The following is a 12,683-nucleotide window of genomic DNA, read 5'->3' on the forward strand; positions in this document are numbered from 1 at the left end:
CAGAAATTGCTTCTGGAAGGCTTTGGGAACCATATGAGTTGCTGAGGATTGAACCTGGGTCTATCCCAGGTCTTCCGCGTGTACTGATGTGCTATCACTTTATTTATTTATTTATTTAATTTTATTTTGGGGCCACACCCGTTGTCGCTCAGGGGTTACTCCTGGCTATGTGCTCAGAAATCGCTCCTGGCTTGGGGGACCATATGGGATGTCGGGGGATCAAACCGTGGTTCATCCTAGGCTAGTGCTTGCAAGGCAGACGCTTACCTCTAGCGCCACTCCGGCCTCTTCCTTTTTGTCTTTTTTTTCCCAGAAACACACGCTTTATTGGGGTACGCAGCTCAAAAATATGGAACACTTCATGAATTTGCGTGTCATCCTTGCGCAGGGGCCATGCTAATCTCTGTATCGTTCTAATTTTAGTATATGTGCTGCCGAAGGGAGGACGTCTTTTAATCCTCTCCTTTGGTGGTGGTGTACCAAGGCAGCTCTGTCTCTGACATCCACTGAGGCTCGCCCCTCCTTCAGGCTCAGTGCCCGCTGGTCTACATAGCCTGTTCCTGTGAGTTCCCACAAGGGAAATTTCTTTCTCAGTCCTGATGCTCTTTTGAGCTCAAGCTGCTTTGGTGGGTCTCCTGAGGTCTGACTTCACATGGCGGGAAATGACTCATGGTGTAATGGACTGCAGGGCAGGGCTGCCTGGACTGCCCTTCACACACATGGGACTCCAGGAATTTGAACTCATGGTTGACGCCAGCCACGCAGGTGGTCTGGGCCTCAGGGCTCCTCTCCAGGCCCCAGAGCAGGATTTTTCATTTTGGGCATTTGTTTGTTTGTTTGTTTGTTTGTTTTTGGGCCACACTCGGCGGTGCTCAGGGGTTACTTCTGGCTGTCTGCTCAGAAATAGCTCCTGGCAGGCACAGGGGACCCTATGGGACACCGGGATTCGAACCAACCACCTTTGGTCCTGGATCGGCTGCTTGCAAGGAGCTTTGGGCATGTTTTTGCTTTTGTCTTTTCTGTTGATACCTGGCGATGCTCAGAGATTCCTTCTGGCTTGGCTCTCAGGAGTCACTCCTGGTGGAAGTTGGGGACCATATGGATGCCAAGTCTTCTATGCACAAGGCAAGTGACTTCAACCCTGAGCTCTCTCCAGTCCTGTGTGTGTTTTATCTACACATGTATTAAGTTCATGTCCAAGTAGTAAGTACCATATTTTACGCTCTAAAAGACACACATAGTTTTTATTTTTTTATTTTTGGGGTTTATTGGGGGGGGATTGGGCCATGCCTGGCGGTGCTCAGGGGTCACTCCTGGCTATCTGCTCAGAAATAGTTCCTGGCAGGCATGGGGGACCATATGGGATGCCGGGATTTGAACCAACCACCTTAGGTTCTGGATCGGCTGCTTGCAAGGCAAACGCCGCTGTGCTATTTCTCTGGCCCTTATTTTTTTTGGGGGGGGGGGAGGTGTCACACTCGGCAGTGCTCAGGGGTTACTCCTGGCTCTATGCTTAGAAATCTCTCCTGGCAGACTTGGGGGACCATACGGGATGCTGGAATTTGAACCACCATCCTTCTGCATCTAAGGCAAACGCCCTTCTGCTGTGCTATCTCTCTGGCCCCCACACATAGTTTTTAGATGCTATCCTCCCCTGCACTCAGACCAGCTCCAGGCATCATTCACTTCATAAGACACACCTTTTGGGGGGGGAAAGGGCGTCTTATGGAACAAAAAATACTGTATATGTGTCATGCTGACCCTGTGTGTGTGTTCAGGAATCAAGTATCAGGGGCCGGAGAGATAGCATGGAGGTAAGGTGTTTGCCTTTCATGCAGGAGGTCATCGGTTTGAATCCCGGCGTCCCATATGGTCCCCCGTGCCTTCCAGGAGCAATTTCTGAGCCCGGAGCCAGGAATAACCCCTGAGCACTGCCGGGTGTGACCCCCCCCCCAAAAAAAAAGTAATCTCCACTAAAAAAAAAAAAAGTTTGGGCCGGGCGGTGGCGCTAGAGGTAAGGTGCCTGCCTTGCCTGCGCTAGCCTTGGACGGACCGTGGTTCGATCCCCCGGCGTCCCACATGGTCCCCCAAGCCAGGAGCAACTTCTGAGCGCATAGCCAGGAGTAACCCCTGAGCGTTACCGGGTGTGGCCCCCCCAAAAAAAATTAAAAAAAAAAGGAATCAAGTATCTCTCTGTTCTCCTAACATCATCCCAAATACATTATTGTGAGGCTGGAACAATAGCACAGTGGTAAAACGTTTGCCTTGCACATAGCCAACTTGGGATGGACCCAGGTTCAATTTCTGGGTTTGATTCCCAGCTTCGATTCCTGGGTTCAATCCCCGGGTTCAATTCCTGAATTCGATCCCCAGATCCCATATGGTCTCCGGAGCCTGACAAGAGTGATTTCTGAGCACAGAGCAGGAATAACCAACCCCTGAGCACCACTGGGTGTGGCCCATAAAAAACAAACCCCAAATCCAAATATGTTATTGTTCATGTGCTTACAGCTTTTACAGTAATTGGTATCAAATATAGTGACAGAGGCAGAAGCGATAGCACAGTGAGTAGGGCATTTGCCTTGCACATGAATGACCCTGGTTCAATCCCTAGCATCCCATATGGTCTTCCGAGACTGCCAGGAGTGATTTCTGAGTGCAGAGACAATAGTAATCCCTGAGCGCTGCCAGGTGTGGTCCAGAAACAAACAAACAAAAAATCAAATACACTGATGGGGCCAGAGAGATAGCATGGAGGTAAGTAAGGCGTTTGCCTTTCAGGCAGAAGGTCAGTGGTTTGAATCCCGGCATCCATATGGTCCTCCAAGCTTGCCAGGAGTAATTTCTGAGCCTGGAGCCAGGAGTAACCCCTGAGCACTGCTGGGTGTAAACCCCCCCCCCAAAAAAAAAGAAATTAAATACACTGAAAGTCACAGGATGTCAAGGAGAATGGGCCTTCGTAGACACCGATGGTATCATTGTCCTGTCTCCCTGTTCAGAAAAGATGAAGGGTGGTCTGTTTCCATCCACAAAATGAGAAAATGAAAATGAAAAGGATTGGAGCTGGAGAGATAATATGAGTAGGGCGTTTGCCTTCATGCAGAAGGACAGTAGTTCGAATCCCGGCATCCCGTATGGTCCCCCAAGCCTGCCAGGAGTGATTCCTGAGTGTAGAGCCAGGAGGAGTAGCCCCTGAGTGCTGCCGGGTGTGACCCAAAAAACAAAAAAACAAAAAAAAAAATGAAAATGAAAAGGATCCATGAAAAATGACCACAGGATCCTTCTCCTGGAACTCTCTGGAACTTTCTATCTCACCCGAGCTGTGTGTCCTACCTGTGGTCGGGCTCATCTTCTTTAGAAGAACTAGGTGCCACAGCCAGAGTAGTAGCACATAAAGCAGGTGCTGGCCAGGTACATGGCTGACCGGGCTCAAGCCCTGGCACCCCACAGGGTCCCCTGAGTACCACAAGGAGTGATTTCAGAGCATCTAATTGTAAAAGATTTAGCCATCATGACCGTCTCAGAAGGACAATGAAAATCGGGATGAAGCAGAAGGAGATGTGGGGCAGGCGGTGCTGGGTGTGGTCCCCACATGCATCTGGGAAGATTCCTAAATGGAATGTGAGTCTTATCACCTGGGACGGGCCTTTTCTTTTTCTTTCTTTCTTTCTTTTTTTAATCTTTGGGCCACACCCAGTGACGGTCAGGGGTTACTCCTGGTTATGCACTCAGAAATCGCTCCTGGCTTGGAGAAACATATGGGACGCTGGGGGATCAAATCTCAGTCTGTCCTAGGCTAGCATGCACAAGGCAGATGCCTTATGCCTTGCACCACTACTCAGGCCCTTCTCTTTTTCTCTTCTCTCTCTCTCTCTCTCTCTCTCTCTCTCTCTCTCTCTCTCTCTCTCTCTCTCTCTCTCTTTTGGTATTTTTTGGGCCACATTCAGCAGAACTCAGGGTTGTTCCTGGCTTTGCACTCTCAGAAATGGCTCTTGGCAGGCTCAGGGGATCACAGGGGATGCCGAAGAGGATCACACTTGGGTCCATCCTGGGTCAGCAGTGTGCAAGGCAAATGCCCTACCACTGTGCTATCTCTCCTGCTCCATGAAAGGTGTTTTTTTTCTGATGGCCAAAGGCTGGCAGGGTGAGAGCAGATGGAAGGGTTTTTTGCTGCATGTATCAGCAGAGATACATTTTTTGTGAGAGGTAACAAAAAAGCAGAGAAAGCAGGTGAAATAGTTTTCCTGAAATACACAGGGATAGAGAGAGTGGACAGAGTGAGAGAGAGAGAGACAGAGACAGAGAGAGAAAACAGGGAGAGAGAGAACAGGGGGAGAGAAAATAAATAAAGCAAATGCTGAGTTAGTAGTGCAGCTTGTGGAACTCTGGGGAAGGTAAGAACATGATGGGGTTAATTCTTTTCTTTTTTTTTTTTTTTTGGTTTTTGGTTTTGGGGTCACACCCGGCAGCACTCAGGGTCACTCCTTGCTCTATACTTAGAAATCGCTCCTGGGCTGCTCAGGGGATCATGCCGGGATTCAAAACCACCGACTTCTGCATGCAAGGGCAAACACCTTACCTCCATGCTATCTCTCCCAGCCTCTTATTTTATTTTATTTTATGTGGTTTTTGGTCAACACCCAGCAATGCTCAGGGTTACTCCTGGCTCTACACTCAGAAATCGCTCCTGGCAGGTTCGGGGGACCATATGAGATATGCCGGGATTCGAACCATCGTCCCTCTGCATGCAAGGCAAATGCCTTACCTCCATGCTTTCTCTCCAGCCCCTGGGGTTAATTCTTAGTTGAAGAAAATATGGTCCAGAAGCTTCTCCATAGAGAACAGAGCAGAACCCTAGTGTTTAGTGTTGAGTGTGAGCAGATGTGCGTGGAGGACCTTCCTGATTCATTTCTGGGTAGTTGTTGTTTTGGGACTGTAGCTGCCCTGGGGGCCTGTTCCCAGGGGTCACTCTGGGGCCCCCTAAAGCATAGGCGCCTGGACAGCGCACGTGTCTCTCCTCTGCCCACCCCTCAGTATGAACCCACTGTCCGTGGTGCAGTATGAACCCCACCGTGGCTGGCCTGCCTGGTATAGGGGTTCCCCCGCATATGGAGGCACCTATAGGCTGCACTTACCACCTGCGTCAGCACGGGGCGCGTGTGCTCCATGCCTTGTGTCCTCGCTGAGGGGACCAGTTGAGCCACAGCCTGGGGCTCCGCAGGTTCAGGGAACACCCACAGTCCTTCCCAAGAGCACCCATGCTCTGTCAGGGAGCACCCTTGCTCCCTCCCAGGAATGCCCACGCCCCCCTTTCTGGGGAGTACCCATGACCTTTCTGGAGCACCCACACTGGAGAATACCCATGACCTGTCGGAAAATACACACAGCCTGTCTAGGGAGCACCCAAGTCCTATCCCGGAGCATACACACCCTGTCTTGGGAGCGTACATGCTCTTTTTAGGGTGAACCATGCTCTGTTTGGGGAGCACCCATGCCCTACTTGGGGAGCACCCACACCTGGGACTGGGGAGTATCTTTGATCCGTCCCAGGAGTTCTACATCCCATTCCAGAGAGCATCAACACATCATCTACGGAGCACCCACACCCCATCCAGGGAGCACCCAAGTTGTGTCCTGGAAACACCCAGACCCAGGCTGGGGAACACCCGGGTCTGCCCCCGAACCGAGTCCTCCCTGTGATCTCCTATCATCATTGCCCTCGGAGGGTTCTCCTCAGGGTCACCAACTCGTGCCTTTCACTGCCTGGACACCAGGCAGGACAGCGAGATTGGTGGAGTTGGACGTGCTTCGGAGGGAAGTTGCCAGGACTACGGTGGGTTCAGTTGTAGCTTTGAGGGCTGGAGGGGGCTGTGGGGGATGTGGCCCAGCGGAGGGGGCTCTGGGATCTTGCGGGGTGGGCAGAGGGATGAGTACCAGCTCTGCGGGTTCACCTGGGGAGAGTGAGCAGAGAGGGAGGCCTCCAGGTCGGAGGCCAGGTTGGGGCAGCTGTTTCCACGGGGCCAGGGTTCATAGGTCACAGTCTCACTTGCCAGATGGCGAAGAGGGTGAGAGGGAGAAGGCGGGCCCCACAGGAGGCCACAGGTCAAATCAGGCTCACATACAACACCGGACACCCCCTTCCACCCCTGCTGTGCCAGTGGGTCTTAGTGGCCGTGAGGCCCGAGGAGGGTCCCTAAACCCTGAGGCTGAGCACTCCATAGGTGGGTGCTGGGGTCTGAGTGGGCTACTGAGGGCAGGGCTCCCCTAGGGGTGGGTCAGGGACTGAACAGCACGTGTGTGTCGGCTTGGAGTGCAGCTGGGGTGTTCAGGATGGGGTACCCCAAATCACAGGGTACTCAGGCTGGGTGGGTAGAGGGTGGAGCGGTCAGGGGCCCCTCAGACGTTTCCAGTTCCTGGGCTCAGGGCAAGATTGGGGTGCAGGGGCCGGAGAGATAGCATGGAGGTAGGGTGTTTGCCTTGTATGCAGAAGAACAGTGGTTCGAATCCCGGGAGCCCATATGGTCCCCTGAGCCTGCCAGGAGTGATTTCTGAGTGTAGAGCCAGGAGTAACCCCTGAGTGTTGCCGGGTGTGACCCTCCCAAAGAAAAAGAAAAGATTGGGGTGCAGAACCAGCCGGGTCTGAGTGTTCTAGGTGGAGGCTCCAGAGGGGCGGGAGTGGGACCCCCAGATGAGGAGCTACAGAGAAGTAGGACCCACCTGGATGATGGGGAAAGTGAGGGAATGGGACACCCCAGCTGCTAGAATGGGCTTGGATGGCCCCCAGCTACCCCAAATGGAAGTTGATAGAAAAAATTGGAACCAGGTTGCTTACTTTTCCTACTCATTCTGACACATGGTTTTGCGTGGGTGCTGTGGGGAACCACCCGGGGCCTCAGCCTCAGACAGACAACAAGGGCAGCTCACGCCTCACACTTCCCGCAAGCCTGGGTGGGGGCAGCGAGAGGGGCTGACTCACCCCCATAGTGGCAGCGTGACGCATCGAGGGACACACAGTAGGTTCTGCAGGGGTGAGAGTGTGAAAGTGAGAGGATGAGAGTAAGAGTGTGAAAGTGTGTGTGTGAGACTGAAGATGTAAGAGAGGGAGAGGTGAGGTCGGAATGAGCAAGTGGGACTGAGACGGTGTGTAAGAGTATGACTTTGAGTGTGTAATGGTGCGAATGTCTGAATATAATGCATGCAAGCCTATGAGTGTGCGAGCGTGTGTGTGAGTATAATGGGTTGAGCGGGTGAGTGTGATGAGTGTGGGTGCAATGGGTGTTGAGTGAGGGCTGTGGACGATGTGGAGGGGTGAGGAAAGGGCTGGAGCACCTGAAACGAGCGAGTCGCTGGGCACACACTTAGTCATTCACACTTACTCACATATTCACATACACTCATTATACCCACACCTTCTTACACACTTACACTCACACACATGTCCCTCCATCTGCATACACACATGCACAAGCCTGCACACGTGTGCGCACACACACGCCACTGTCAGTTCAGACTTGCATGCAATGGAATGTCTGCTTGTAAATTATCTGTGCTGTCAAATCCTTTGTTGGGTATTTGTGAATCCAAGAACAGTCCCCAGAATGAGAAATTACTTCCCATTCCCTTGTCCCCTCTCGGGGAGACCTTGGTAATATTTATCCGCAGCAAATAATAATCCACACAGACGAGAAGGATAGGGCGTAAAAGATTGGGCAAAGAGAGAGAGAGCGAGAGAATCCTCTTGCAGCCTGCAGTTTTCGCAAAAGGACCCCTCTCCCCTGTCCATCAAGCTATTTATTGCCAATTCCACAGCGCCCCACCTGGAAGGGCTAGGTGGGGCAGTAGTCACAGAACAATCCTAAGGAAATCCTTTTATAGATAACACTTCCAAGAATAATCTTTTTTTTTTTTTTTTTTTGTTTTTGGGCCACACCCTGTGACGCTCAGGGGTTACTCCTGGCTATGCGCTCAGAAGTTGCTCCTGGCTTCTTGGGGGACCATATGGGATGCCGGGGGATCGAACCGTGGTCCGTCCTAGGCTAGCGCAGGCAAGGCAGGCACCTTACCTCCAGTGCCACTGCCCGGCCCCGCAAGAATAATCTTATGGAAACTTTTTCAGATGTAGTCATCTGCTCTCTCTTTTTGATTGCTCACTTGGGTCACACCTGGCAGTGCTCAGGGGTTACTCCTGGTCTGTGCTCAGGAATCACTCCTGGAAGGCTCTGAGGACCCTCTGAGAGGACGATGATCACCCTCCCCACTGTGCTATCACTCAGCCCCAGGAATGTCTGATCTCTAGTCAACCTCATCACTTGAGAGGGACACCACACAGGGACACCCAGTATATGGTACCCCAGGCAAACCCCCCCCCCCACACACACACACAGGAATAGGAAGGGACACAGGAAGGAGAGCCAAGAAGAAAGAAGCTCAGCACTGAAGGCGTGCATGGCATGGGCCCTCAGGGGAGCACAGCTGGAAATGCCAGGAAACGCGGCTGTCGCTGGGTGTTGGTGGCTCTTGCCATTGTTTTTCAAAGAGGAAAGCAGCAAAGAAGGAATTCGCTTCTGACTTTGCGTCAGGCTCTGCAGGCTTCTTTGAGGGAGCTGAGAGAGGCATCTTTCCTGGCGGGCAGGTCCCTTGCTTGCAGGCACTAGTGGCTCTGGGTCTGGGGGTGCTGGTGGACCCCAACCACCATCTCATTGTCCTCTCCTGTTCAGGGCTTGCTGACACCCAGAGCTTCATTGCTCAGCAGCGGAAGGAGAGACTTACTTGAAAGTTGCTTCGGGACTCGGTTTTAAAGTGACTGGATTTAGCCTCTCACTCTGAGCAAGAAATCTTGGGAGTCCAGCCAAGGGGGTGGTGGAGGCTGGTCACAGGTGCCTTCCCTAAGGGTCAGGAGGCCACTGGCCATGACACAATGTCCCCTTGGGGCATCTGACATCTACTCTGCCCTTGCATGCCTTCAGGCATGATCAGTCTGTTGCCCTGACAGTGACTTTCTTTCTTTTTCTTTCTTTTTTTTTTTTTGGTCACATCCGGCAGTGCTCAGGGGTTCTCTCCTGGCTCCTATGCTCAGAAATCAGTCTCCTGGCAGACTTTGGGGACCCCTATGGAATGCTGGGACTTCAAACCACCGTCTCCTTCTGCAGGCAAGGCAAATGCCCTGCCTCTATGCTATCTCTCTGGCCCCAACTTTTTTGTTTTTGTTTTTGTGCCACACCCGGCGGTGCTCAGGGGTTACTCCTGGCTGTCTGCTCAGAAATAGCTCCTGGCAGGTACAGGGGACCCTATGGGACACCGGGATTCGAACCAACCACCTTTGGTCTTGGATCGGCTGCTTGCAAGGCAAACGCTGCTCAGTGGTTACTCCTGGCTGCATTCAAAAATTGCTCTGGGGCCGGGCGGTGGCGCTGGAGGTAAGGTGCCTGCCTTGCCTGTGCTAGCCTAGAACGGACCTCGGTTCGATCCCCCGGCGTCCCATATGGTCCCCCAAGAAGCCAGGAGCAACTTCTGAGCGCATAGCCAGGAGTAACCCCTGAGCGTCACAGGGTGTGGCCCAAAAACCAAAAAAAAAAAAAAAAAATTGCTCTGGCAGGCTTGAGGCACCATATGGAATGCCAGAGATCAAACCCGGGTCAGTCTGGGCCAGCCTGTGCAGGGCAAATGCCCTTCCACTGTGCTATCACTCTGGCCTCAGTGTGGTGTTTATGAATCCAAGCCCATGCTGGGATTGTCTTAGTTTCTTGAGTACATTTTATTGTGCTGAAAAAGTCTCCACCATTTTCTCTCCAAACATTTTTTTCTGCCTCTTTTTCTCACTCCATGTCTGGAATTTCAGTCACACATGTGTTAGATTATTTGACGTTGTAACATCATGCCTCACACTCGTGTTTTTTTTTTTTTTTTTTTTTTTTTTCACTTGCTGTCTCCATTTGGATCATTGAAGTGACTCAGTTTACAGGTTCATTCCCGACAGGAATATGTCTGTTCTACTCTTCTGGGTGACACCTTTTCCTTCAGCTTCTTCTTCTTCTTCTTCTTTTTAATTTATTTTTTTGGTTTTTGGGTCACACTCGGCAGTGCTCAGGGGTTACTTCTGGCTCTATGCTCAGAAATCGCTCCTGGCAGGCTCAGAGAACCTTATGGGATGCCGGGATTTGAACCACCATCTGTCCTGAATTGACTTTGTGAGCCTGTGTGCCCGTATTACAGATGGATGGAGCTGGGCTCGGGGGTTCTGGGACACAGCTCAGGGGGCTGGTTGCAGAGGGGGCAGGGTGAGTCTAAACTCAGCAGGGTTTGGGGAGTCTGTTCCTGTGATTCTCACCGACCAGCCCTGGGCAGGGGGCACATGAGACACTGGACACGGGATATGGCCTTCATTGGCTGTGTCTGTGCCCAGGGTGTTTCCTCAGTGGCTCTGCCCTTTGGGCTCAAGGACAGTCCCGACATCACCAGGTACTGTCTGTCCCTCACATGCCCCCTTCTGAGGTTTATACTAAGGCAGTGATGTGCCTTTGTGTGGGACCACTGAAGCCTATCCAGTCTCCCTCTGCCTCAGAGAATAGTCCCTGTCCCAGGGGTCCTGTTGTCCCACAGTTGGCCCTGGCCAGCTGATCTCCTGAGCAGATCTCAGTGCTGCGTTGCTGTTGGCTGCAGTGTGGGGCAAAGGTCACTGGGGCTGTCACTCAGGGGTCACTTGGATGGCATGGGGGTGTCATTTGGTGGTCACTCGGGTCAATCAACACTCAATAGGGCACACAGATGGCAACATGGCTAGAGAGAGGAGCTGGGAAGGGGGCACTACCCAGACCTGCTGTCCCATCAGAGCTGCGAGCTCTCTCACTGAGCATGTCCCCACTCATGTCAGGGCTGGCACAGGAAGAGGAGGAGAGACCAGGAATGGGGGATGCTTCAAACCCCTCACCTGCTAGAAGCTGCCAAAGGGACCATCGAGAGGCCTACCATGGGGAGGCAACCCCCCACCCAACTCTGCACACCTGCTCTGTGGCTCTGGCAGTGGCTAGCAGGAGACTCAGCCTCAGGTGTTCACGGATGTGGCCCATGATGTCAGAAGTGCCGATGTCCAGCCAAGCCAGATGGTGGCACAGACCACGCTCAGCCTCAGGGCCAGTCACACCTTGCTCAGCCTACAGGCCCATCCTGGAGCGAAGCCTCATAGGCCTGTTTTCTTTCCTTTCCTGGGCTGTGGTGAGTGAGAGCCTAGGTGGCCAGCTGGCAAAGGGGCACCAGGACAGTGACTGGGCATTGCCGCTGCCTCTTTCTTACTGATTCACTAAGAGACACATAGTTTTTCCTCGGTAAGTCCCAGCTGTGTCCACACTCGCTAGGTGGGTGTCACTGCCCCGGACCTGACTACTGTCCTGGGCTGTAAGCACCGTGGAGCCCCTCGGCAGCCCTGAGACAGCAACCGAGTCACTTCCTTTCAACACTGGGCAGCATCCACACTACAGCCAGCACGGGCCCAGCCTGGTGGACTTTCACCCTGTGTGATAGATTTTCCCACCCTCTGTCACCTGGCACCAGGGAAGTTTGGGCAGTTAATACTTCACAGCCAGGCAGTGGCCCAAGGCAGCCCTATGGGAACTGGGGTGTGGTGAGCTGATCCCTTGGTCCTGGTTTTCTCATGCAGTGGGTCTCGGGGAGCAGATCCCTCAGTCCTGGGATCCTCATGGAGTGGGTCTTGGGGAGCAGGTCCCTGAGTGGGTTTTGATGAGCAGATCCCTCAGTCCCTGGATCCTTAGAGAGTGAATCTCAGTGAGCAGATCCCTCAGTCCTGGGATCCTCAGGGAGTGGGTCTTGGTGAACAGGTTCCTGAGTAGGTTTTGGTGAGCAAATCCCTCAGTCCCTGGATCCTCAGGGAGTGGGTTCCATTGAGAAGATCCCACAGTTCCTGAGTGGGTCTTGGTAAGTAGATTCCTCAGTCTCAGGATCCCAAGGAGTGGCTCTCAGTGAGCAGATCCCTCAGTCCCTGGATCCTCAAGGAATGGATCTTGGTCCCTGTGGGAGTCTTCATGAGTGGATGCTTCAGTTCCTGAGGGTCTTAGTGAGCAGGTTCCGCAGTCTTGGGATCCTCAGGGAGTGGGTCTCGGTGAAGGGATCCGCCAGTCCTGGAATAGCAGGTCACTCAATCTGAGTGGTTCTCAAGGAGCAGATCCCTTGGTCCTGGGATTCTCAGGCAGTGGGTCTCTGTGAGCTGATCCCTCAGTTCCTGAGTGGGTCTTGGTGAGAAGATCTCTCAGTCCTGGGATCCTTAGGGAGTAGATCTTGATGAGAAGATTCCTCAGTCCCAGGATTCCAGGAGTGGTTCTCAGTGAGCAGATCCCTTGAGTAGGTCTCTGTGAACTTTTTTTTTTGGTTTTTGGTTTTTGGGTCACACCCGGCAGTGCTCAGTGGTTACTCCTGGCTGTCTGCTCAGAAATAACTCCTGGCATGGTTTCCATATGGAACACCGGGATTCGAACCAACCACCTTTGGAACCAACACCTTTGGATCGGCTGCTTGCAAGGCAAACCCGCTGTGCTATCTCTCCGGGCCCATCTGTGAACTTTTATAATGTGAGCAGCTTGCCTCACTTGTCCTCATTCCTCCAGTGTTCTGCCTGCTACGGACAGACTTGTAGGTGGGAAGAAGCATTTGGGTTTTGCTGGACTCGGGTGGGT

At 52.7% G+C, this 12,683-nt stretch overlaps 1 protein-coding gene and 1 non-coding gene across 2 annotated transcripts in view; one reads left to right on the forward strand and one right to left on the reverse strand.

Annotated features, from left to right (window-relative positions):
* Positions 1–343: 343 nt before the first annotated feature.
* LOC126002149 (U6 spliceosomal RNA) lies at positions 344–447 on the reverse strand. Its single transcript, XR_007492924.1, has one exon. It is a non-coding gene; the product is annotated as a U6 spliceosomal RNA (small nuclear RNA).
* A 9,925-nt stretch (positions 448–10,372) lies between these two features.
* The window catches only part of ADGRD1 (adhesion G protein-coupled receptor D1), a 52,077-nt gene continuing 49,766 nt past the window's right edge, over positions 10,373–12,683 (forward strand). Inside the window, exons 1-2 of the mRNA XM_049768256.1 lie at positions 10,373–10,458; positions 11,397–11,508. Of these exons, the coding sequence (XP_049624213.1) occupies positions 10,373–10,458; positions 11,397–11,508 (198 nt within the window). The remainder of the gene's footprint in view (positions 10,459–11,396; positions 11,509–12,683) is intronic.

Source organism: Suncus etruscus, chromosome 2 (genome assembly GCF_024139225.1).
Source record: "Suncus etruscus isolate mSunEtr1 chromosome 2, mSunEtr1.pri.cur, whole genome shotgun sequence".
NCBI lineage: Eukaryota > Metazoa > Chordata > Mammalia > Eulipotyphla > Soricidae > Suncus > Suncus etruscus.